This window comes from Metarhizium brunneum, chromosome 4, assembly GCF_013426205.1.
Source record: "Metarhizium brunneum chromosome 4, complete sequence".
In the NCBI taxonomy this organism is placed as follows: domain Eukaryota; kingdom Fungi; phylum Ascomycota; class Sordariomycetes; order Hypocreales; family Clavicipitaceae; genus Metarhizium; species Metarhizium brunneum.
This window is the reverse complement of record NC_089425.1, coordinates 3,300,950-3,326,924: the sequence shown is the minus strand read 5'-3', so window position 1 is coordinate 3,326,924 and position 25,975 is coordinate 3,300,950. Positions and strand designations below refer to the sequence as shown.

General features: G+C 52.4%; 7 protein-coding genes across 7 annotated transcripts; 3 read left to right on the top strand and 4 right to left on the bottom strand.

Moving 5' to 3' along the window:
* Nucleotides 1-1,300: 1,300 nt before the first annotated feature.
* G6M90_00g076820 (uncharacterized protein) lies at nt 1,301-2,955 on the bottom strand (the record flags this gene model as incomplete). The annotated part of the gene is made up of 5 exons (XM_014689935.1): nt 1,301-1,747; nt 1,830-2,313; nt 2,372-2,565; nt 2,619-2,836; nt 2,895-2,955. 5 exons carry the CDS (start codon nt 2,953-2,955, stop codon nt 1,301-1,303), a joined length of 1,404 nt encoding a protein of 467 aa, XP_014545421.1.
* Nucleotides 2,956-6,458: 3,503 nt separating this feature from the next.
* G6M90_00g076810 (uncharacterized protein) lies at nt 6,459-8,392 on the bottom strand (the record flags this gene model as incomplete). Its single annotated transcript, XM_014689936.1, has 2 exons — nt 6,459-7,711; nt 7,807-8,392. The coding sequence occupies 2 exons, from the start codon at nt 8,390-8,392 to the stop codon at nt 6,459-6,461; spliced, it is 1,839 nt and encodes a 612-aa protein (XP_014545422.1).
* A 1,976-nt stretch (nt 8,393-10,368) lies between these two features.
* Nucleotides 10,369-10,979, bottom strand: rpl-30 (60S ribosomal protein eL30; the record flags this gene model as incomplete). Its single annotated transcript, XM_014689937.1, has 3 exons — nt 10,369-10,467; nt 10,680-10,834; nt 10,901-10,979. The coding sequence occupies 3 exons, from the start codon at nt 10,977-10,979 to the stop codon at nt 10,369-10,371; spliced, it is 333 nt and encodes a 110-aa protein (XP_014545423.1).
* Nucleotides 10,980-11,413: 434 nt separating this feature from the next.
* Nucleotides 11,414-12,371, top strand: RPL10 (60S ribosomal protein uL16; the record flags this gene model as incomplete). Its single annotated transcript, XM_014689938.1, has 3 exons — nt 11,414-11,458; nt 11,684-12,068; nt 12,142-12,371. 3 exons carry the CDS (start codon nt 11,414-11,416, stop codon nt 12,369-12,371), a joined length of 660 nt encoding a protein of 219 aa, XP_014545424.1.
* Nucleotides 12,372-15,025: 2,654 nt separating this feature from the next.
* On the top strand, nt 15,026-16,693 carry G6M90_00g076780 (uncharacterized protein; the record flags this gene model as incomplete). Its single annotated transcript, XM_014689939.1, has 1 exon — nt 15,026-16,693. The coding sequence occupies one exon, from the start codon at nt 15,026-15,028 to the stop codon at nt 16,691-16,693; it is 1,668 nt and encodes a 555-aa protein (XP_014545425.1).
* Nucleotides 16,694-20,677: 3,984 nt separating this feature from the next.
* G6M90_00g076770 (uncharacterized protein) lies at nt 20,678-23,509 on the top strand (the record flags this gene model as incomplete). Its single annotated transcript, XM_014689940.1, has 1 exon — nt 20,678-23,509. One exon carries the CDS (start codon nt 20,678-20,680, stop codon nt 23,507-23,509), a length of 2,832 nt encoding a protein of 943 aa, XP_014545426.1.
* Nucleotides 23,510-24,334: 825 nt separating this feature from the next.
* G6M90_00g076760 (uncharacterized protein) lies at nt 24,335-25,111 on the bottom strand (the record flags this gene model as incomplete). The annotated part of the gene is made up of 1 exon (XM_014689941.1): nt 24,335-25,111. One exon carries the CDS (start codon nt 25,109-25,111, stop codon nt 24,335-24,337), a length of 777 nt encoding a protein of 258 aa, XP_014545427.1.
* Between the last annotated feature and the right edge of the window lie 864 nt (nt 25,112-25,975).

Sequence of the window (25,975 nt, the reverse complement as noted above, 5' to 3'; positions counted from 1 at the left end):
GGCTCACATGTCCGTGGCTCCTTTGCGGTCCTGCCAAATGCCAAGAATCGAAGACATGAAGCAGCATCGCGAGGAATGTCCTGGTCGACTCAAGATACAGTGCTGGAAATGCAGACACTACCACGAGAAGGACAAGTACAAAGAACATTTCGAGGCTTGCGAGTATTGGTACTGCAGGCACTGCCTGACGGCAGATCGATGAGCTCTTGAACGAAGACGGGAAATTTTTGGGGGGACATCCCAGGCGATGAATCTGTGGAGGAACTCTCAATCAACCTTGAGGGGAACCTATTTGAGGATCACCTGGGCCACAACGCGGAATTCTTGGCGACATTCTTGAAACAGAACCAGAGTTTCCTAGGTAAGGATAATACAAGTCTTTTCCAAGTCTTTTCGTCGCCGACGCACACGCTATGAACACAATTGAGGGTTCTACAAGCGGTGACAATTAGAGTCTTGGAGAGCCGGCCACACCAGCCACAAAGATCACACAAGGAAAGTGGGCCGCAAGGACCATGGGGGCCACCAAGACTAACAATCCCAACGCGCACTACAACCCCAGCAAAAAAGGCCATAACAGCAATAATAACGGCGAGTCCATGTACAAGTAGTTTCCATAGACGCCGATTCCATCATGCCATGCTTAGCTTACCTGTGCGCGATGTCAATAGTCTACACCCATAGGAGAAAGAACATCGCAAGAGGAGAAAGAATAGAAAGTGTCTGGAGTTTGGCCAATATTGCTGTAGATAGAGAGATTCCCTTAGACAAATCGCCACCGAATATCGCCTGTTTCTGCCATTGGCATTCATCACGCAATAAAAATTACTCTGTCTACAGAAGTTTCTTAAAGTACGATTGACAAGTGTACCAGGGGCCAAGGCTGCCCCGAGGTCACCGCGGAGGGACAAGCAAAGCGGAGAGCCAGTTGGGCTCTACCTTCTAATATCCCCTTGCGATGCCTTGTGCCTGGCTCGTTTAGACAAACATCCTCTGCGTATTCCTACTGGCAGCAATTTGGCGTCTTGACTGACGATTCTCAAGAACTCAACTATTTATAGGAAGATGCCTTCAAGGCTAAACGTTTATTAATCGACAACGACTCCTCTTATATCCGGCTCGCGCGACAATTATCCTGTTTGAGTTCTCTAAGAACATTATATTGTTTTTAGAACTTTTTGGTTCGTTCAAGAGCGTCGCTCTCAAATCATATATTTTTCCACAAATAAGCCGCGCCATTTGTAATGTCCGTCCCAGATTCCCTTGCTCCGGCCGCATCCAGCACCAGGCTATCAGACCCCTAATCTAACATAGCCCTGAGTACCTGGATCTGCTCCAGCACGCTTGATCGACTGGTACCGCCTTTAGACGTTTTCGCCTCGACACTCGTTTCATATTCGAATGCCTCCGCAATGTCTGCTGTGAACCGAGAATCAATGGCTTGCAGTTGCTCAAGGGTCAGCTTGTCCATCGAAATTTGCAGCTTTTCAGACTGTGCAACGACGCGTCCAGAGATATGGTGAGCCTCTCTGAACGGACATCCCTTCCTCACCAACCACTCTGCGACATCAGTGGCTAGCATCGTCTTGTCCAGAGCAGCCTCCATCCGCTCTGGCCGCACCTTCAATGTAGCAATGACCCCATTGGCTATGCCTAGACTATCCGACACCGTCTGAACCGAATCCAGCATAGGCTCCCACCCTTCCTGGAGATCTTTATTATAGCAAGATGGCAAGCTTTTCACAGTCTTCCAAGTGAATAGTTAGTAGCTACTCTTGACACGCTCCTAGTCACCCTCAACTGGCTGGGATATTAATATGAGGACTCACCATCATTAACCCAGCCATTTGACCGAAAGCACGCCCTGACTTGCCGCGCAAAAGCTCTAAAGAGTCCCCGTTGAATTTGTTAGGCATTAAAGAGCTACCCGTACAATAGGCGTCGGCCAGCCGCACAAAACTGAACTCAGACGTCGAATAAATGATGAGGTCCTCAGCCCACCTGCTGACGTGGTTGGTGAAAATCGAGTTCCAGGCCAGGAAGTCAATCAGGAAATCGCGGTCGGCCGAAGTATTCATGGAGTTCAAGGTTATTCCGCTAAACCCAAGCTCCTCAGCTATGATATTTCGATCGATTTGAAATGGATTGCCGGCCAAAGCGCCACAACCAAGCGGACTTAGATTGACCCTTTCGAAAACTTGGCGCAGCCGCTCGAGATCCTGCTTAAACGCAGCGGCATGTGACATCAGCCATTGAGACCACCGAACTGGCTGCGCACGCTGGAGATGGGTGTATCCAGGCATGATGTAGTCGCTGAGGTTGTCGGTCAACAAGGGGGCCGCTTTTGGCCAGAGGTAGAGGCTAGGCTTACATTTCAGACTCGGCACGCGTGACAATAACCTTGAGGAATGCGACGAGTTGGCTGTCAATTTCGCGGATCCGATCGCGTAACCACATGCGCATATCACAGACGACTTGCTCGTTGCGGCTGCGACCTGTGTGCAGCTTACCCGCGATGTCCTTGCCGATGACCTCTCCTAGGCGACGTTCGTTTGCCGTATGAATCTGGTCCATGGTGTTAGCCCCGACAAGTTGAGTAGAATTGAGCGGCCTCTCACATCTTCGTCATTCGGCATGATGGTAAAAGTTCCCTGCGTCCATTCTTCCATCACTTGGAGCAAACCACGCTCAATCGCCTGAAATTCGTCTTTGCTGATGATGCCAGCCTTTGAGTTGGCCCTGGCAAAAGCAATTGATCCGAGGATATCTTCTTTATAAAGAGCCTTGTCGTACTGGATGGAGGCGTTGTACTTATACATGAGAGGATCAATCGCACCTGCGCACCATGAGGTCAGTATACTGCATCCAAAGCTTGTTTCCCGAGATATTTGAACCTGTGAACCTGCCCCCCCAGAGCATGCCAGCTGCCGGGGCGTCCGCCTTTTTCTCGGCCATGTTGAAGTATTTGTGAGTGGCGTTTGTTGTATTTGTTACGTCTTTAAGGCCGATGAAATCAATGGGATCGATAAGACCAATAGAGCATTTTTGAGATTAAGGGCGTGAGTAATCAAGGTTAAAAAGTTTGTGGGGCCGATATTGGTGTCACGTGTCACATGAGGACCCCGCCTACTATCTCTTTAGATGCGGAATAGATCGTGGAGACTCCTCTGCTGCTGCATCTAAAGAGATTCAATGTTTTTAGTACATGCAGGCTGCTACTGTAGTTTGGCTAGTACTAGCAGCTTCGACTCTGGAGTGGCTTTTAGTAGCTCCTAGATGTACATACATAAAGTAAGTAAGCACTTAAGTACTTACCCAGGAAGTAGGTACTATTCCCGGCGGCACTGCGGACACAGTACGGAGTACCCATGTCTTCGCCCCCACCCTCTGTTACTACAATGTCTTCTCGAATGCTTTGTTGGAGCCGTCATTCTTGATCCGACTAACCGACTTTGTCTCTTGTCCATCGGTTCAGACACGAATTCCCAGTGCAAAGGGGCTCAATAGCTGGCAAGGTGGTGTGGTGATGTCTCAGTATATTCTGTTTTGGGTGAAGGCGGCATTCAATGCATTCAATTAATGACAATCAAGCAGCCTCCTCGGATAGACGAATCAGCTCTTCCGGAGTAATGCGGCGAACCAAACATGAGGAGACAAGCCCATGTCTGTATGTTTGTGTAACAAGCGACCACATGATCAACTTTCTCCATCTACGGCTGGTTCCCCGACATGAGCATTTATTTCCCCAGACGAATAGTACGTCCCATGGATGTCTTGCTCTAGCGGTGAGTGTTAGCAACAGTGGGACAGCTCGCTGCCTACTTAAGTACCTACTTAAGTAAGTACTTAGAGATAACCAGACCCTCCTTAAGTAGATAGGTAGGCAGGGCGTGAGGATTGTAAGAGTGCCGTGGGTATTAGTACCACTCCTACTCGTTAAAATCCCTCTTCAACCAGGCAACGAGACATTGCCAATCCAATGTCATTCAATATTTGGACCGCAGATTCCTGTTCATTGCAGTCACTCCTCTTGGTACATCGTACATGAGTTGGCAGCTGCGCTGGCTGATTCATAAGTTGGCTGACGCAAGTATGCAAGAGGCTCTATTTAGCAAGAATGTGACGCCGGAGACTCCAACTCCTCAATGGCGATCCTACAGCGCGTTTCCCAACTAGTCATATACGCGGGGATTTCTTGGGCTCAACTATCCGTCCAAGGCAATGACACGGATACGACTCAATGCCTCTTTCGCCGTCTTGTTACCCCCCCAAAAAAAAATGAAAGAAAATCTACCGTGGCAGAGAGACGGGTTCAATCTCGTTCCATTTCCTCGCGCTTTGGGCCTCCTCATGGTCCTGGCCAGACAGAAGGCCGCTTCGTAAGCCAACAACAAGTCAGGATACAGTGCACCCCTATCGCCATGATTGAACATGGATCAGCCTGTGAGAGTCCGACACGATACAAATGCAAAGCTACCATCCACTGCCAATTGCCCGTGAGAGCCGGAGCAAGGGCTTTGGTGTGGTGCGCATCTGCCCATAACACGCGGCCACTGACCAATACCAACCCAGTTGCCTCACTACATACTTTACGTATGTACAATCACGCAACAGGGGCAAGCTTGCCTCAGAGAACTCAACTGATTCTCTAGCTGGTCTTCCCGGATTGACATAGTTTCTATCCGACCAGAGCAGGAGATGGCACCACCAAGCCGCCCGTCCGTCCACCTCGTACGTACACATGGGCGTCACGTCAAACGTTTCAAGACTGGACGTCCGTCCACCCCAGGCCGGTCTGCTAACATCCAACGTTGCTGGTGGTGAAGACTTGAACAACCATATGGATCCCAGTTCATATTCCGAACCGAATCAGGCCAAGCTGGAAATACACAATGCCTTACGAGGCCACCCGTTACGCTAGTTATTGCCTCGGACTGCAATTGACGCAGCGTTCAAAACATAAATTACGTGTTCTCTGTCCGTCACTGACACCATGCTGGCCATGCACCCCAGACCCCAGACCCCAGACACGCGATATTCCGTAAAGGCTGCAATGACACCCAAAATACGTACACAGTAGCAACATGACTTGTGGGACGGCCCGCCCTCGGCAGCTTTGCCTCGGCCATCCACACGAAGAATGGAAAAGCTGCGATCCGAGTTTTGCCATTCAAAGGTGCCACGATGGCCGTCAGGGCCATTCCGTGTCCTCTCGATTGATATGTCATAAGCTACCGCACGGTAACGCGAGTGTGTTCGTGTGGGTGCAACTACCCTGTAGCCGACGCTGCTTGATGTGCCGGCATTAACTTTGTCTCGGGGCCTTGTCCAGCGATGTGATTCATCATTGATCTGCGGAAAATGAGAGGATTCAGTTTCTTGCGCCGTGTGCGATTCATACGTGCGAACTAAACAAAAAACGCCATGTTGTGGTTGTGCGCCTTGCATACATTAAGCATTCGACTCGTCATTCCGTGTTCGCGGTTGCACAAAGCCGTGCCCGTCCAAACACACGCAAAAGCAGGGCATGCATCTAACCAGCCATGAATTTCTTCCATCTCCCCGCCTCTCTGATTTTATTTATTTATTAATATTATACTTTTTTCTTTAAAAAAAAAACTAAAAAAAACCTCATGCCATAAAGGCTCCAGAGTCCTGACATATTCACCGCAAACCCCTCCCACTGCTGCCCGCCTCTGCTGACAAGTTGGAACAACACTCTCCTCCTATCCAAATACTCGGACATCCACTCCATATTCATGCAACAATCGCAAAGTGAACATTGATTCATCGTCCCAGTACAAGTCGACATATACACGCAATGGCCATCGTTTATCCAGAGCTGATGGACTACACATGCCCGACATGGCGAAATCTCACCAGCTCCAATCCATCCCATGTCCCCGACAAGAACAGCACAGAGCATCCCGAGCAACGTATCGACCAACTCTCACCAGCACACCACTAACGGAATGCCCTGGAATGCTGTACACAACAATGTGAATTAGGCCCAAGCTACACCTTGCCACGTCACATATCGACACAAGCGGCAACTTAAACGCAAACGCCGGAACATTGCCATCCCGAAAATACCGTTTCATATCAATATCTATCGACGTCAAAAAATTCGTCACATCTAACCATACCCGTCCAAGTGCTTCATGTTTCTCCCGTGTCGGTACGTCATCTGCGCGTATATCCAACCCCTTCCGCGCCGATGCAAATAAACCACTCTGGATGAAGAATACTCATTATGCCAAAACAACTCCCTTCCCTCCTCCTTCACGTTCAAACGTAAACTTTCTCCCAAAACACAAGAACCTGGGGATGCGACACCATAGACGCCATTTGAGCTGCTCTGCAGTTCCTGCCCATTTGTTTGTTGGTCGAGAGAAAATTATGTATGCAAAAGAAAAAAAAAAGGGACACAATGATGCAAGAATCGTGCCGTCTAAAGTTTATTCGGGAATGGGTGCTCCGGGTTGGGCTTCGTCCTTCTTACCGCCCCAGCTCCAGCCTGTGTACCAGCTTGCTCGTTTATTGTCCTTGACCGCATCTTGATTCTCCTGGACTAGTCTCAGGGGACGTGGCTTGCCGCCCGCAAATGTCGTCTGCTTGTCGCTGTGTGAGCGCGGTGGTGATTGAGACGGCGGTGTGGATGTTGACATGTCGCCCGACTCTCCACTGATACTTGACGTCTCGCTCCTCATGCCGGGAAAGTTCCCGGATGAGGCTTGACTTCCGCTGGGATAACGAGATGTGACTGTCGGGTTGCTTGTCATGTTTGGGGGTGAAAAGAAAGTATGCGAGTGTCGTGGGTTGCCCAGGGGAGGCGAAGCGGGACCATCAGGTCCTTTGTACATCTGGCTGACGAGACTCGCGGCGCCAGTGAACTGATCACTCTGCGGCCGAGATCGCCTCGTGCTTGCAGATCGCCCTAGATTCCCAATAGGAATGCTGGGAGCCGTCTCTGGATCCGTATGAGCCGAGCTGGCTGCAGATGGCATGAACGATAGAGGCCTTGGCTTTGGCTTTCCAGTACCAACGGCAATAGACTTGGCTCGCTGCAGCAGTGCAGCGGCACCATTTGCCTGCTTCTCACCGGATGGCGGTGCAGGAAGGTCCTTGTTAATATCTATTGGACCTGTCTTGACCTCCCCAGACGTGTCCAGGATGGACTCAAAGTCCTGATGCTGCAGCAAGCGCTCAATGATCTTGTTAATATACAGCGTGAGCGCCTTGTTTTGCTCCCTCATTGATTTGAGATCGGATTCTAGTCGGCGGTAGGCCTCGCTTTCGGCCTCAGTAGCATCGGATAGCTCATCTGCCAGACTGGACCCGCCGGTTTTGCCTTCCAGGGCATTGAGCGCGTCTTGGTTGGTACCGGCGCTCATGTAGCTGAAGTCGGTCTGGCCAAAGTCGCCCTTGAGTGTCCTTTCCTGAAGCAGGAGTTGGTAGCTCTCGTTGTCCTCCATGAGGCGGGCGTTGGCCATGCGAGCTTCCATGAGCAGGCGCTCGACCTCTTGAAGCCTGCCGCCTCCCTGGTTCTCCGACTCGACCAGCTTGATTTGTGACTCAGCAAGCTCTAATCGCAGGGACTCGATCAACTTGTCCTTTTGAAGTATGAGCTTTGAGGTGTTTCGAGAATCACTCCGTTGCAGAGAGGAGGGTGGCGCAAAGCTGCTACCGTCCAGGGACGGCGATGAGTTGCCTAGCAAATAGGACACACAGGGTTAGCGCACCTGTGTAACAGGAGAAGGCGATGCAGGGCTATGGTGTCAACTTGTCAAGGCAGTTCTTCCTTACCTTGCCTTGATGGCCGGCCATCATCATCGGAATTATTCCTCTGCGCCAGGCTGTCCTTTAACCGTTGGATCACAGTCTGCATTTCTTCTTCTCTATTTGCCAACTCCTCCTTTTCCTTGAGAATGGCGCTTCGCTCGGCTTCGTAGATGGTCTCCATCTCCCGCTTCTCGCGCTTGGCCTCCTTCATGTCGTTCACAATAACCTCGTGCTGTTCTTCATATTCGTGAAGCTTCTCTTCCGACTTGACGGCATCTCTAAGCGCCTCGTCAAGCTTCGATTGAAGCACCTCGGACTGTTTCTTGTACTGCTCCGAGAGCTTTTCCTCCTTCTCAAGGCGCTGTTGGAGGTCCTCGAGGGCAGAGGCGGCCTCCGCTCGAGCATCGGCAGAGTCTCTGCGGACTGCGGCGCGAGCAGAAACAGGAGGGCCACTTCGAACCGATCTCGTACGAACGTGTCCCGTGGGAGTCGACGATCTTGGGGCGGTGGTTCGTGAGGGCGAAGCTCCTGGCGATGTGGTGCCTGCTTCTGTAGCAGATACTCGGCCCACACCGCCGGAAGGGGGCTTCTTGGTGGATGCAGCCGACATGTCGTCAAGCTGTGAGGTGGCGGTAAGCGGAAAGGAGCGGACGTATGTATAAATGTGTTGTAGGGGGGGAAAGATTAAAGAAAGGAGCTAGATGATGGGACGAGCGTGATGCCACGGGTGTATTGTCTATCCGGGGGTGTCAGATGGTTGCTGTGGTAAGCATGTCTGGTGTGCTGGCTAGAATATTACATGTAGCAGTTGGCCTTGAGGCTTCCGGCGGGGGACGTGCTCAGCGCAAATTGGAAACCGGACAACCAGACTCGTCTGGCGCTGCAGGGTTCCAACGTTGACGAGCAACAGCGCCTGGCACCTCCTTGTCAGTTCAAAGGGTCTTGTTCCGTTCCCCTTTCAGACAACAGGCTCCACTCGTTACATGGACGATGTGTTGTCAAATGTCTGGTTGTACCGAGCACATGTACTGCTTTGTAGTCCTGACTGGACGCGGGCATGAACAATACAAATACTGCCTGGAGAGGTTGATGGACGAGAGCCAAGTTCCTCCGTGACAAAGAGAGAGAGAGAGCGGTGTCGCGAAATAGCTGTCAGCAACCACCGACAACGACAACGACAACAACAACAAACTGCACGTGCATGAGGCCGTGGAATTTTCAGATGGCTCCATCCAGTCCGATGTCCGATGTCAGGCAAAAGCCACCGTCAGCCTTCGCTAGCTCTCGGTCCATCCATCACCAGCCAACTTCTCCATCCTTCTTACTTGTCGCCACCTCGGTGCAATTTTAGAATCAACGCTTGAGCATATGCAGTATGGCCGCGGCATGGCTGCTGTGTCCTCGCCCAATCTTTGTGCCGTCATCGCCAGGAATGCCAATACGAGCCACCCTTCCATGCCATTGTACTCACGCGCTACTGGCTCGCAACGACCACGTTGCAACGATAACTGCGTCTGTTTTGGCATTGATTGTGAAACAACACCACCACGCCCAGAAACTGGGGAACACACCCGAAACCAGCTAGCGTTGCCCGGCTGCCACCCTCCAACCCTTTGGTTCCTCTTGCTTTGGGGGCTTGTTGGAGAGGAAATTCCCGATGCTGTTCATGCAGATCCAAAGTCCCATACCTCCACTTGGCAAATTACAGAGGATGAGGTGTCATGTATTTGCACATAATAACTACTCCGTAGCCATTTTCTACAAGTACCTGCACAATATGCCTTGACATGCCGCATGAAGTGTGGTAATACCCGCTCGTGCTCGTCGTGGGTACGGGATACATTGTATGCAGAATACTATACATACACCGCTTCGGCCTTTGGATCATCTTCAGGCCCCTTGGCATCACGTTTGATGGGAGTCAAGGCCGCCATGGCCAACAACTGTCTCTGCCAAGATTATCCAGTCAGTAGAGGACACCCGCCAACATGCAATCTTTCCATGTCTACGGCTACAGAATGATATATTTTCAAGCAATGTTCTGCTCCCCAGTGTGCAGAAAGGTCCCGACTTGGTTCAAGTATTGATTTCAACGAAACCACATAAACCGATGGACATATATTATTAGTATACTTCGCCAAGACCGCGCTTCATACATACATGTCCTACGCAACACTTGCTTGAGCCCACAGCCGCGCCTAGCACTGGTACGTTGCACCAGGGCACTGTTTACAGGTTCGCGGAGCGGTGACCCCGTACATAAATCGAAATTGCGCACAGTCGTTCAATCAACGTCACAGTGTCACAGCAAGGATGAATTGGATACGGTAGTGGCAGGAGTAAAAAGGTCATCAGTTATATTGATATATTGAGGTGACTGTTCCCAGTATCTGCTGCTTTGAACACTGCAAAAGCAGCAGGATACTAGTGAGGCGTACCCCACACGGGCCAATAGCCTGTTGGGCCCCTCGATCAAGGGTTCTCATTATCGCATCACATTGCTTGATATATCCTCAAAAATTGCCGAAACCAATTTCTACCCCGAAACGCCGTTTTTTCATGAAAAATTGTACACCAAGTGGTGGCTTAAGCCTGCTGGTCGCTGAGGATATCGGAGTCACCAGCGTCGAGGATGGCCATGGTAGAGCAGCGGAAGAGCTTACCGCAAGCAGTGCCGAGCTCAATCTGTAAAAGAAAAGAGATTATGTAAGCCAAGGTGAACCCTCCAAAGTCTAGACGAAAGACTTTTTCTCTGGGTAGAGCGCAAGAAACAATCTTCTCACTTAGCAGAGACTTTGCCTCTCGAAACAAGATGACAAGTCGTCGCAAACTTCACATCGAGAGTAAATCGATCACCAATAGATTGGTTCGATTCATACAACGAGTTCTGTACTTACATTGTTTCCGGAAAAATGGTGGATAGGAGCCTTGGACAGCATGGAGTAGTACTCGAGCTCACTCTTGCGGAGAGGAGGAGTGTTGCCAGCAATGATGATCAGCTTGGCCTTGCCGGATCGCAACGATTTCAACGTTGACTTATATCCCAACGTGACTGATTGATTGAAAATCTGGTTAGCAGTCTATCCCAACGGTGAAGGTTGAGTCTTGAAATTCGTACCCTTTCCGGACTTCAAGACGAGGGCTAGTTTTGAGTTGATGCTGTTGGCATCCTTCTTGCTCTTCTTTTGAGGGGCCATCTTGACGTGATTCGGCTCTCTTCTTTCCAAATCCTGGATGAAATGGTTTATCGTAATAAAAAGGACAAAGCCAGGGAAATGAAAGGCAGCTTGTTTCCAAAGTCTGCAGCCGAATTGTTGGTGATGGAGAGTAGGATGGTGTCCATTCGAAGGTCTGGAGGCGCGATTTTACCTGCAGTTTCGTGGAAAAAGATTCGGCGGGTCCGCTTGCATTACACCAACCAATCACAATCCACTAACGTGCTGTTCCCAGCCCTAAAGACCCGAGGTTTAAGCGAGATGCACCATTTTGGCTTACAAAGAGGCTGCTTTGAAATCAAAGTAGTGCGTATTTCGAGAACGAGTGGCAGTACTACTGGTTCACCCCCGGTCTGGACTGATCTTGCTCAAAACACATCACCAACTTTAGGACAACACCAGCAAAATCCGACAAGATGGCTCGTCGTCCTGCTCGTTGCTACCGATACTGCAAGAACAAGGTGAGATATTCTATCTTCGAATTTCCTACGTTGCCGCCGATTTTCTTCTCGACTTGCGGAACGAAATTTTGCGATGCTGGATCCCAGGATTTCCTACTTCTCTCTGGCGTCATGAAGGGAGATTTTGGGCAAATCCACGCCTCGCCAAGTTTTTTCTACAACCATAATCGCTGCAAAAAATCATAATAAGCAGAAGCAAGTTGCTAACTCAATGTTCTGCTTTAGCCGTTCCCCAAGTCCCGGTTCAACCGTGGTGTACCCGACCCCAAGATCAAGATCTTCGATCTGGGCCGCAAGCGTGCCAATGTCGACGACTTCCCCCTGTGCATCCACCTTGTCTCCAACGAGTATGAGCAGCTGAGCTCTGAGGCCCTCGAGGCCGCCCGTATCTGCGCCAACAAGTACCTCGTCAAGCACAGCGGCAAGGAAGGTTTCCACCTGCGTGTCCGCGCCCACCCCTTCCACGTCGTCCGTATCAACAAGATGTTGTCTTGCGCCGGTGCCGATAGATTGCAGACCGGTATGCGTGGTGCCTGGGGCAAGCCCAACGGCACTGTTGCCCGTGTCAACATTGGTCAGATCATCATGAGCGTCCGCACTCGTGACTCCAGTAAGTCTTTGAATCCGTGACTCATTGCCAAGTTTTGCCACATTACTAATTGCTTTTCTTCTTCTTTAAACAGACCGTCACCTCGCTCTTGAGGCTCTGCGACGATCGCAGTACAAGTTCCCAGGTCGCCAGAAGATTATTATCTCCAAGAACTGGGGCTTCACTCCCCTTCGCCGCGACGAGTACCTCGAGCGCAAGGCTGCTGGCCGTGTTAAGGTCGATGGTGCTTACGTTCAGTTCCTTAGCAACCGCGGTTCTTTGGAGCAGAACATGCGCCGCTTCCCCGATGCTTTCACCGCTTAAAGTGTTTGTTGGTTCATATGGGTTAAGGATGGCGTCATAGTGGCATGTCAGATAGGGACCTCTTAAGACAGGCGGTCGCAATTGGCAAATCAAAGAATAGTGCATTCGTCACAAATTTCTCACTATGCGTTATGTGTGGTATGAGTGATGTGTAGGCTTGTTAACCGCGTCTTCGGACGCACATAACCATGCCCAGATATGAATTATACGTGCGTATGACAAAACATTGTAGCCTTGATCTGATGGGGAAGATAAATAGGCTCATGGCGCAACGCTTTGCGAATCAGACTCAAGGAGAATTGCCAACGATTGTATCACAGCCTGAACCGTGATGAATAGTGCCTAGAAGATTGAGGCTTTGCGTATACAATGTGCTGCCAGTTGATATCGATTATCGAGCCATCTTGCTCGTCAATCTACTTGCTGATGCGTACTAGCCTACGGAGTACCACGGCTTGCCATATCAATCAATCTCATCTACTCGGTCGCCCGAACCGGTGCGAGGCTAGTCATCGGACGTCGGCTGCGAAAGCCCGCGTGACCTTTGAAACTGTCGAGGTAGATCTCCAGCAATGGACATGACCACCATGTCACAATCAGAAAAGCGAGCCGACTCCACCGCCTAGATGCGTTATTTTTTTTGTAGAATAACATCAACTTTCAAGCTCGCAGTTTTCACCGTCTATTGTTCCTAAGTCGGGGCTGTCTTGAGTCGTGAGCGCTTGGGAACGTCATGGCTGCCGGCGCGTTTCATCCAGCCCAACAGGCTTGCTGCCCGTCCCTCCACTCTACCACGCTGCGTCAGATCATGGTGATTGGGACGCCACGGACGCGTGTTTCAATCAATCCAGATTCCATGTGGCCCAAGTAGGCATAATAATGCCGGGCTCTGTATGTATGCCAAGAGGACGGAGTGGTTGCGTGACAACAGATGTAGCTAGTACGCTTGCTAGAATAGGAGAATAGGATGGTAAAGGCGTTCACCATATTTGTTGTTTTCAGTCTCTAGTATGCCTTACCCGATGGCCCCATCTCCAGCACATCTTGCAAGTTACTTTGTAGGGGAGGGAGTCGGGACCAATTTACCAGACGGGCCCTGTGGAAATGGATGCCAGCCGAGGCCATGGCGAGGATGCCGGGTTAATGATTTGGGCCACGCGACAAGCAAGCGGGGAACAACGCATACTACTAGGAGCCTTCAACTGATGGCGTCACTTGGTCGAGAAAAGAGACGAAGACAGGACCCTGTTCTGGTTTTGGTTGTGCTGCCACGGACTGACATGCATGTACGGAGCAAAAAGTGTCAAGTACAATATCGTGCAAGGCTGGCTATCAACAACTACGTCATTTTCTGGCCGTCTTGTGCTCAACAGCTGAGAACCGAGCTGCTGGAAGCGGGATCAACGGGGACATAGTGGCCCTGTGGCCAACAATGCGATAACGAAGAATGGCATGGGACGAGAATACTCGGTACATACGACCACGTTGGCTGTAGCGCGGCGGCTCACTCTTCTTGCTAGGTGCGCTTATCGCCCCACTATTCGCTGTCTGGTACTGAAACTACTCTTATATATACTTCAAATACTTCATAATAAAATGTATTCACTTACCGTAAAATATATATTAATGGATTATAATATAATACCTAATAACCAGGTACTAGATAGGGCGTGAGCGCACCTGGCAAAAAGTGTAAGCCCGCCGAGCAATTCGCGGCATCCTGTGCCTCCGAGCACGCGAGCCACCACTTTAGAAGGTGTGCTCCACTCGTCTCCTCTCTGCCAGCCTGTCAGCCTGCGTAAAGTACGGAGTACGTACTCATGCTCAGGACGCAATCATGTACTACAGTGATACTGGAACTCAATCATCCAACTATTGGCTACCTTATTCTACTTGTACGTAGCAGCGCGCGAGTAAATAATGCCAACGACGCCTCCCAAGCGCAACTCAACTCGACAATTCACCTTAACGAGTCTGGTGTGGTGCAGGCCGGCAGCTGGCATCACCCTTGCAGGACAGATGATACATCGCAAATGTGCCGTAAATGACCAGGCCGTCTCAACAAAGCAATGGGGCTTTGGGAGGAGCAAATGGAAGGCAGGAGCGCCCCTCCCACGCGACGCCTACCCCGGCTCGAGTCAAGACGACTCACCTGCGCACTTGAGGAAACACGGAGTACAAACTGAAATTTGGGATACCTTATCCCTGAGCACCAGTGGAAGTGGGCTGTTGTTCGGTCCGGTTCTACTAAGCTGGCCTCACCGTATCGCATTGCGCCGTCATCACTCCCACCTCCTGGCCTGCTTATCATGTTGGCTTCCCTCTCACATCCATCTTCGACTTTGTTCAGCCTCTTAACCCATCTACTGCGCTCGCTTTCCAATTTTTCGACACTGCAGCTTGCCTATCCGCGCCCCTAACTCTTTGAGGAGTATCCTCTGCTCGAGGTGCTCGCTCTCTGCTCCGCCCTACCCGCGTACCACCGTCTCCAAATACTCGACTCCAGTGCCCACGCTCGCCGCGTCCCACTGTGCCGAACCCGGAGCCATCTAGCTGCAGCTCGACAGATAACGCTCTTATCGCATCATCCATTCCAACACCTATCTACCCGCCCACCCTCTGCATCGTCCCAGGAACAAGGCGGCATCATCACCATGGCCTTTCAGCAACCGACTCGCCAACCTGTGCAGCGGGCAGCTCGCCCGGCAGCTGTCCAAGACCAGAGTCCTGCCGTTGTACCGTCGACATCTGAACAAGGACTAGATGAGTCACAGGCATGGGTGCTGTTCTCACCCCCTACTGAAGTCACAACTTCATCATATCTCACAGAGTCAGAACACTCTGTAGAGACGCCTGGACGATCACGGCTGAGTGATGTTGGAAGCTTGCATACCGTGGCGAGATCTGAAGGTCCATCTCACGCTAGACAATCGACTTCCGTTTTGTCAGCTGTTGATGACGACGACGACGCTGAGCTCGATAGCCTAGACAGTCACCTCCCCGAATTTCGCTCCGTACCTGGTCTGAATACTCTGTCACCACGAGGTAGCCACAATGCTACTCCAGTCTTTCCCTCTCATGATGGTCTAGGCTCGTTCCGCTTTGATCGGCCTGTCCTGGGTGCTGATGCACAGGACCAGATATATCAGTTCGAGAGGTTCAATCCTCGCAAGTTTCGCCGGAGACTGGACAGCTTTGACAATACCCATATTGATCTGGACGAGGTTCAGACCCAAGAAGAGGATAAAAGACAGCGAATCGAGGCATGGCGCCTGGAGCATAGCCGGGTCTTACTTAACGAAGTTCAACGAGAAACGAGACGACAACGCAAGTCATTGGCATCTATGCACCGTTCACGGCGCAATACGGATGCTGAAACAGATAATCTAACATGGCATGATGAAGAGGCATTCCAGCCCCACACGGAGCAAGAGGGCTTTTTAGCGCGCATAACACGTACGGTAGTCAAAGATATCCTAGGCATCGACGACACTATGCTGTCGATTCTCTTAGGTGAGGAACTGCCTGACGAGGAGGCACTTTCATCTACTCCGCGAGCCTCCCAACCGAGTAATCGTCCAATTTTGACTACCTCGGACGAGCCCTCATGGCAAATCCGAATTCTGGAAAGGCTATCTAGGGAGCTTGGTCTGCTTGTTAACCAACTATCACCACATCCTGGCGCATTTTCTACCTATTCTAGGATGCAGCACTTACCTCTTCCGTATGCTGGTCTCCCAGTCATTCCAGAATCTAGCGATGTTGGCATCACTGGTCCAGTAACAGAACTCGAGAGACGCAGCCAGCCATCTGTTCCAGAATTCCAGCCTACTATGCACCAACATTCGCAACCAATTGGAATCCCAGGTCGGAGGCAGAAGAGTGATGGCTCTGGAAATGATATTGACATGACTGACACCGATTTTACCAAAGAGGAGTGGGAGAAGAGTCTGGATATCAAGCTGGTATTCCGCTACCTTGTTTCACGTTTTGCGTCTCGCTCTGGCAACTCCCCTACTGTTGGCACGTCACATCACGGTACACCGACTCAACAGGACACCGCAGCCAAGGTGGCCCGCGTTCGTCAACACCATCCTCTCATCGCTCGAACGCGGCAGGTAGAGCGTCGGTCGTTCAAGGCCGTAGCACCCAACAGCCCAGTGGTCTTGCGCCACCACAGCAGCTGCGCCAGCCAAAGTACTAGGCGGTCGGCTCGGAGAAGTAGCTGTTCATCAAGGCACTATTGGGATATCGGTGGCTCTCTCGGCACTGGGTCGGTCATTGCCTCCAACGGCCCAATGGGAAGCTGGGGTGAAGTGTAGTCTAATCACGACGCTGCATACCGGAGTTCATACGCTCTATGGACTGAAACTTTGTACAGTATCTAACGAACAGATGTTAACGGAGTTTTTGATCTTTTCCTATTTGGATTGAAGTTTTGGATGGCCGGGACAAGCATAAGTAGAGAAACAACATATACACTACCCCGAACCATATATTTAGGCACTGAATATACACGTTGATGTAAAGCGGCCGGCGGTCACGTTTCTTAGCAGGCCTAGAAGAGGAAGAAGGCGCTGCTGCTGCCGGTTGACGGGCCATCTGACCACCTTGTCAGGGTCCGATGCCTGCACTGCATGTATGACATTCATCACAACTTGGTTCGCTGGAAATGTGCAACTCAAATTCAGCCTGGGCTCCTCTACAACCTGACGAAGTAAGATATCACGCAGGCTCCTCTGCCACCATCATTGTGACTGGTTCGAGGACGGTGTAGATGCTTGTTGGGGGAGTTAAGCGAACAGACTGCAGGCCACTAGTACTCCGTATTGCTATTGGCTGCGCTGTCAGCCTGATGGATGGGCTTCACTGGGGTTGCTGGTGTCATGTCGCCTCATTTCCGCCAAATGCGGAGGCAAAGACATCAAAACCGCAATACTATCTGCCGTGACGTTTCCGCACGGGCCCACTATTTCACACAATCCCAATTTATCGGCACATCTTCATTTACAACCACGTTCTTGTTCCTTCGTCCTTTTCCTCGTCCTCGGCCTTCTCCTTCTCCTTCTTCTTCCTCTCCTCCTCTTCTTATTCTCCTCCTCCATCATTGTCGTCTTTGTCACACAGCTTGTTCTTCAGTCAGACACGATAATTTCCAAGCTACCCTTATCCGCCAATTGTGGTCTATCAATCCTATTAAAGGAGCCTGCGTTGCACGACATCGCTTTAACGCTGGCTACGACGACGACAACCACCTATTAAGTGGCTGGGGAACATCGCCCAGGAATGAGCTATGCTAAGTCCAGAGACAACTGTTGCCATTGTTGCACTGGTAGTTGCGCTCCCGCCAGCCGTGGCTGTAATCTGGCGGTGGTATAAGAGCCGCTATCAAGGAGCGCGAACCACCAGCTATCGAGACGGTACGTTGCCATGGGCGTGGGAGCGATGGGCAATTGGACAAGAAGGAAAACCATCAACTACATACATGTAATTTTATACATAGAGGGAAAAAGCTAACTAGTTGGCGGCAAAGAAGAACTATCCCTGGTTCCGCGCCCGGAACAACATCCGCTGCCTCTGGAGTTCCTGCATTGGGCCGCCGATGATGCCCGTGAACCACCGGCTGTACGGCAGCCGGGACATGTACGCGAGACAAGGTATATTGCTGTCGCTTATCGCGCAAGGGACTACGCGGTCTGATCAAGGTAATATTTCGCCATGTCGTAGAAATACTGCCCCGAGGTTCGAGTTGGAGCAAGAAGTGTATCGGCTCCTATACACCTGATTGGCTCGTGGTTAGCGGTCGTCGGCAGGGGCGCAACCATCAATGATCTGTGGGGACGCGGCAAGCCTGCCTGACCTCGTCACCCATCTTCAATGTTCGCCAACGGCGGCCCGTGGGGCGGGCATACGCAACCAGACTCTTTGCACAACGCTAGGTGATATGGTGGATGCAAAGGATCATACGGGCGTTTGTATAATGGCCAACTTAACTGGGAGGCGCGCATTGGTTGTGATGGGTTTTAATAATGGATGTTTGGAGTAACTGGTTGGGCATATGTGGGGAGGAACCTCGCCATGCTCAAAAGTATATATCGTCAATAGAGTGTGTTTCGAGCTCTATGGCCCCAGGAAACTCGAAACCAAGTCCCGGCGAGCGGTTGGATTGAGGACGTCGCAGGAACAACTCCGGGGCAGCTGCAGCCCCATATCAGGGTGTCGGCCTTTTCCAGGACAGCAGCACTTGTCACCCGTTCACGACCCAAGGTGAGTTATGGGCGTGTGTGCGTGAACGAGCGAGTGGATGCGGACAAGGTCTGGCGCATTCCACACATGGCGCCATGGTATCGACACAGAGATATAATACCTGATGGAGTTGAGGATGTATGAATTTTTGATTTGTGCCATTGGGCCTTGGCCGCCAGCCAATCCATTGGTCGCCCGACTAGGCGTGTTTGTTGCGGAGCCGTGTCGCCCACAAGATGGTTCCCGATGCATGGGCGGACGAATCTCCCACGTCCTGGATCTTGACTGCCGGTCGATGGCGCGATGGGCTGCAAGTGCCAATTGGCGGTGCTGACGAGGCCACCACTTGATGTGATGTGTGTCCTGGTTCCTTGCAGATTGACACCATCCAGCTGCTCTGCGTGCGAGTGGTGTGCGCCGTACCGAGTACAATACGTAAAGTAAAGTAGTCGACATTCAATTCCTGAGGCCTCTATCTTCGCAACGCCCGTTGAGTCAGAGGTTGCGCGTTGACCCCTCTCTCGTACCAGGAGAGTCTACGTACTCGAGCGCAGAAAGTCACTCGGGTACGCAAGATGGCCAATGCCTCTGGGCTCTCAGATCAGATGATGCATCTGCAGAAACGCACAGAATGTGTGTGTCGCGTCTGGTACTTGAACAAAGTGCCCCGGACACATAACCCGGCGCCGGACCGGCCTGTCCGCACAGCTGGAGTGGTTGAGTGCCGAATGCCTGCAAGATGGCCGTGAGGTTCCAAAGCAGCATCGGATACTAGAACTTGACCACTGCAAGACCAAACAATGGTCGCTTGAGGGCTGCATTCTGAATGTCCCAGTCAGTCCCTTATTGATCCAGATGTCCCGATGCCACTACTTTTTAGTGGACCAGCTTCCGGAACGGGTTCCCAGGCGCCGCCATTGGCGGGACGGCGCGACAGTGGGGCGCATCCGTCCATGTACTTTTCAGAGAACGTGAGGGCGTAAAGCGCGCGCGACTTGGCGGGGTAGGCTTAAGCTTGTGCTCTCAAAAATACCTGGATAGGCGCGGTGGTGAAATGCTCGGCGCCATTCAAGGTGCCAGGCAAGCCAAGGCCGTCCAATCCATCCAGGCTCGGCTCTTTATGGTTCTAAGCACCCATCGTCCTTGAGCCGGGGCAGCTTTAACGTACCTAGGTATGCAGCTGTGACTCGAAAGCAAGACGCAATTGTGGATCTGAGTGAGTCGACGCTTGATGCCGTTGAGCTTTGGTGGCTGACGATGCCGGCGTTGAACCACACGTCTCCAAACCTGTCTGTGGGATTGGATGGTAACATCAACGCCAACGCCCGTCAGCTGGGCAAAGCAGACATTGGCTGTTTTGAGCCACGCCATGCAGGTCGACAAGGCAGCAAAGCCTTCCTCGCCTTTTTTGAGCGAGCTTTGGGGGTCCTGGGGGGGTGTGATGCGTGTCCCGAAATGCACAAGAGCTGCTGCAATGCTGCTGTCGGTCGTCTTTCTCCACCACCCCAATGTCCACCCTCGACGTCCTGAAAGTCCTGCTTTCTCTCCCATCCCTCCGCCTCATCTGGCCCTGCGACCTCCAGCTGCGTGACGGCCTTGGCTCCGCTGCCGTTATATTTCTTTCGTTGCCCAGCCGGTGGCATCTTGCGCCCGATTTCTGCTCCGAATGCGCTATATAATTCTCGTCCCGTCCTCGTCCTGCTCAACTACTTAAAGGGCCTCTCATGCCACTCGGTCCGACCTCAGCGCCAGAAGCTCGACGCGACAGTCAATCGGGATAGCAACCACCACCCGTCTTGTTCGTCCCACCTCGCCTTATCTCCTGCCGTCCGAATCTACCTCGTGCCTGTTGGGAATCACCATTCTTTTCTTGAGCTGACTCCATTTCCACCCTGTCTCCAGTGCAATGAACTAGACCATTGCGTCTTGCGAGCGACCCTGCCGGGGCCAGCGTAAGCCGCCTGGCCACGACAACCTGACCGAGCTTCGCGCGAGCCGTTCTTCGAATTCTGTTATCGTGTCGAATCGTGTCTCATCAAATACGCTTCTCCCGCGATCCAATGGCCGCCAACCTCCCAAATCCCTCAAACCCAGGCGCGAGTCCATTCGATATATATACTGATGCTGCTACCTCGTTGCCGCCGCCTTCTCCGAGCCTGCCTAATGGATCTTGCAATTTTGTTGACCTGACGCCTGGGGCCACCGGAGCAAAATGTGGATGCCGTCGTTTCTGGCCTCGCCAGGCGATGGGGAATCCTGTTGCTGGCCAGTCTGGATGGTGTATGTGCGCCCATCACGCGTGCTATCACGATGAACGATCTCGTGATGACGCACAGCAGCAACAACAGCAATTGCCGCAACAAACTGGTTTCGCGCCCCTTGGACAAGAAAATGAGAGACCCCGCACCGGACGCGAACCACTGAGCCCCGTCGTGGATGCATCTATGCAAGGCGTTTCTACCGTACCCGGATTTGATTTCGCTGCCTTTAGTCCTGGCATTCCTCTTTCCTTTGTTCATGAGTTTGAGGACACTTCGAAGCAAGAGGCCAGTCCTCATCCTCTAGGCTCCATGCCGGATACGTTGGCATGGGAGGAATATCTTCAACAGCCGTCGCAGTGTCCAAGACCACCCTCCGACCCTATGGCGTTGCCCCCTATTCCGTCCCAGTTTCTGATGGCCTCTCAGACTGGTTCCACCACCTCTTCTATTCAGGCCAAGTACCAGAGACCATTTGCTGGGAAAGGTCTTGGTACACTTGATGTAACTCCCCCTGGACCCCGCTCACCGCGGCAACAACAACAACCACCACCATCAAAAGTTGATAAAAATCTTCCAAGTGCTGCGCCTGCAGACCCTGCCACATCAAACGATGACTTCGTATTTGTTGACCGTAATATACAAGGACTGGCAACATCACAGCCCGACACTGCTACTCAACTTGAACCTCGAGCTACTGCAGCAGCCCATAGAATTTCCCGAGAGACTCTTCAAAACCTGTCAGACGTAGTGAGTGGTCATGAACAACGTCTGGACCGCCTGGAGACTGTTTCGTTCTCTGCAAATGGGCATGAAGAATGCGTCGATTTGCATGACCATATGGATTTACGTGTAACTGAACTAGAGCAGAGGATGGAGGGCGTAGAGAAGGTCATGGATGTTGCAGGCTTGACCAACAAACAAGCCGACGGAGAAGACGATGGTGTTAAAAGTGTCTTCTCGACGGCTGCAGGCTCTGCCAGCCTGCCAAACCCAGAAGAAATTATGTCTCAGATCGACAGCCTGCGAGCCCAAGTCACTCACCTTCAGTCGTTTCTCCCATCACACGGCCACGCATGGACAATCGAGGTGGTCTTTTTGCCATTTCCACTGAAAAGACTCTGGCAAGAACTCTCGCAGTTCAAAAACGATGCCAGCATCAGCAATGACGACTGGACGCAAATCCCCATGACGCTCAGCAGCGCAACGTTGCGGTCTCAATCACCGTTTGGCGGCGACTGGACTGTTTCCGACCACGACGCGGAGTGGCTTTACCCCAGGGCCTGTGGTGATAAAAGCACCCAGGACAAAAGGCTACGGAGCCGTGGTCTGATACAAACCGTGTCCTTCTACGGCCCCGATGCCAGAAGCGTCCAAGCCGGCATCCACGAGGCATTTGGTTCAGTCTTTCGAACCATGGGCACTACGCCCCGACGCCAGTCTACTGACCCACGTCTCTCAAGGTACCTTGGACTCCAGGAATCATGGGCACCCCTTCGCAAAGTCCGCAAAGAATCACGGCTTCGATTCCTCAGCGCCGCCGAAATGCTGACTCCTACATTATGGGACGTCGGCTTCCTACACTCGGTAGCCATGAAGTCTGCCGAACCTCGACTCTTCATCACCCACCCAGACGCCTACATACAAGACTATGAGGCATACGAGTCCGGCTGTGCGTGGCAACGAGTCCGTGAGATGGACCGTGTCTCACCAGACGTGTCGGAATCCCAACAAGTCAAGGAAGCTGACGCCATGGAGCACTGCTGGCTGTGGAACGAACAACTCGACGAGGCCCCCAGCATCCCGACGTCGCTGAACATGCGCCAACGCCGCCAGCACACTGTCTCGCCAGCACTCGTTTCGCTCGAACAACCATGGCGCTCAGTCAGCCCCGCTGCCATCCGCCATCCGTCTCCGATGCTCTCCTCTGGACGCCGTCCCGCCCCGCGACTACCTCACATCCGCACGGCCTCGGCCCCCCTAACAGCCCAACCGACCCCAAGCGCCGCCAGTCGTCGCAGCATCGTCTCCCACGGTGTGCAACCATCCAGGCACTCGTCCCCCTTCGGCCGCGGCTCACACCAAGGCATCCAGAAAAGACGCAGCACCCGCTCCCCGAGTTACCTGCACCACACGCCGCGGTGGACCGCGTCTCCCAGTCCGATGCCGTCTGCCATCAACGACCGCCAAGTTACCCGTGGTATGACGCCGCCCGCCTATGCCACGCCCTTCAGCAATGCGCCTCTACAGGAGTTGCGCCCCATACGAGGAGGCAGTGTCGCCCGTAGCGCAGTATCCCACGTGGCCATGGAATACCCAACAGACGAGCGGTTTGAAGTAGAAATCTACGACAGCGGCGAGGAGTCATACCACGACGGCCAAGAGAGTATCTCCAGCAGTGAAGACATGACCCGGCCTTCGATTAAGCCAGGACATGCAGAGCAGCTACCTGAGGACGAGCCGTGGCCCGGCATCGAAGATCAGGAGGGCTCTTCCAACGGGGAAAACGTGGACCCTGACGACCCCCAGGGAGACAGCGAGGGCAGCAGTCAGCCGTCCGAGTACCCCAGCACGCAGCGAGCGTGGCCCGGCGATGAAATGGGCTTTACAATCCACGAGGACGAGGAACAATGAAGAATGTCAGATATTTGAATACGTTTTGAATGGGAATATGTCTGGCGTTATGGACGGGCGATGAATCTGGACATGTAGATGCTGAACTTGATACTTGGGAGCTTGGACTTTGGGATATTTATTACAGATCAGATACCACTCATCTTGTGTTGTATATACTCAGAAATTTATCACTTATGCCACGCGGTTTGTAGACGACGTGCAGGCGGGTTCGGGAATGAGGAGATGGGATGGGCCGTACCATGGGCCGTCATTTTGCATCTCGTATTTGCATCTCCCGCGTCGCCCGGCGGGCTCCGTAGTAGTGGAGAGCTCTGCAATAAATCGATAATATCGGAGTCTCCACCACCATCGGCGTCGGTCGTTGCGGGTCGTGCCGCGTGGCATCCGCAACCGATCGTCCCTTCTTGACGGTCTTGGCATCTGCCCCGGCCCACCAGCAATCATCAATCACACCGCATCACGGCGTCTGATGAGGGGAGCATTGTAAGCATCGAATTTGTTTTTTTTCTGGCGTACAATATATAGAATGGGTGGCTCAATTCAGCCTTTGCAAGGGCCTGGCCACCCTGGCTCATGGCATATGTATTCGCTGCAAGGGGCACAAAAGGGATATATACTAGATAATTGTTTAACAGGGGTCCTCTATTTTCGGCAAATTAAAATACTAACGGGGAGTACTGTTTCGCTCTGTAGTCAAGTGAAAAAAAAATTATAATACGGAGCAGTTATCGAGTATACACAAAACGATACGCAACTCCCTCCCCCCCCCTTTTTTCCCCCGCAACAATCGAGGCACACATATGTACCAAGGCATAGATAGAGCTACCCCCGGCCGTAGTAGACAGTGAATCCATTCGTGACCTTTATTTTTTTGAAAATATTCTTACCGCACAAGCCCAGGTCCATACTACCCACGTTGTGGAGCTCCCCCGCGCCGGCCGAGTTGGACCAGGGGTGGTAAACGGTGGCCTCGAGCTTGGGGTAGTTCTCGCAGCCGCCCCGGCTCCCGGGCTGGTGGATGTACTCGACGAAGCCGAACCGGGAGCGCTGGATGTCGCCGGCACCGGTGGGCAGGGTCCAGACGCCAATCTCGTGGGTCTTGCGGGTGACGGTGTCGACGAGGAGGCCGCGCCAGGTGTTGGCGTCGCGGACGTTCTCGACGGTCAGGTTGAAGGTGTGCGCGTAGTCGGCGGGCACGTCGATGGCGCAGGTGACGCCGTCGCGGCTGCCCTCGGCGCCGCCGCGCCCAGGGCCGGCTTGGCACGCCGGGTGGCAGGTGGCCGTGCCGGCCTGGTGCGAGGTGAAGTTGGCGCGGAGCATGGCCTGGCCCTTGCTGTTGTCGGGGCGCGGCTGGATGGCGATGTGGCCCTGGCGCCGGACGCCGTGGAAGCTGAACTGCTGCGAGAGGTAGTAGCCCTGCTCGCGGGAAGTCTTGGCCATGTTGACGGGGAACGTGATGTCTTTGAGGCCCGACTCCGGGCCGTCGATGAATTTCCACCGGAAGCCAAGGCGGACATTGTACAAAGCAGGGCTAAACAAGTTGATAGCATAGGCCAGAGCAGGGATGCAGACGCCGACGAGGACAGCGGTTGGCTTCATTTTTCCTCTCTCTCTTTTCTTTTCATGAACAGACAGAAGATGGAATGAACGGGCTCGGTTTGTTCAAAGAGAGCGCAAGGATATGGTTTTTTTTTTCTCCCCAAGATGGAATAGTATGGTGTATTGAAACGATGGAATCGGCTTGGTTTGTTCAAAGAGTGCAAAGATATGGTGTGTTGTTCAAAAAGACAGAATGGTGTGGTGTATTGAAAAGAATGGAGAGACATATGATGAACAGCTTTTCCACAGACTCTCGTCTTTCCATAGCCGCCTTATATAAAAGCATCCGCGAGCATCAATGGTCGATAGCCACGCCATGTTTAGCCCCACGGTAGTCATGGTAACTAAAACATTGGGATATCGCGACTGGAACTAGAGGACGCGTGGTAGATGATGAGCAGAGGCGTCATTGAAAAGCTTCCAAGCGGCGCAGGGGCACACACGTGGGCACCAAGTGGCCCTCGCGTCATCATAGAAGAGCGTGCAGAGTCGGATCAAGCCAACATGGAATTGTTTCAGACGTCACTCGAAACGGAACAACGTACACATGAAAATGCGCTCCTCCTTGCACCCATTTTGCATCCCGCTGCGTCGGCGGCAGGACAGGGCCGAGGCCGAGAGTGCAAGCCGATCCACGACGGCATCATACCTTCCGGGACGGCAGCTGCAGAAAAGTCTTCAAATGTTCCGCCTTGTCCCCGGCTCGCCTTGAGGCTCCTTGTTCTTCCAATGCCGAGGCCATGGGCTGCTGGGAGCGTCGGGCCCATTTGGTTGTCCTCACTCATGCCACAGTCGCTCACACGCCTTTCCATCATTTCATTTCCACCCTCTATGACCATGTATTCAACTGTTCCAATCCGAAGC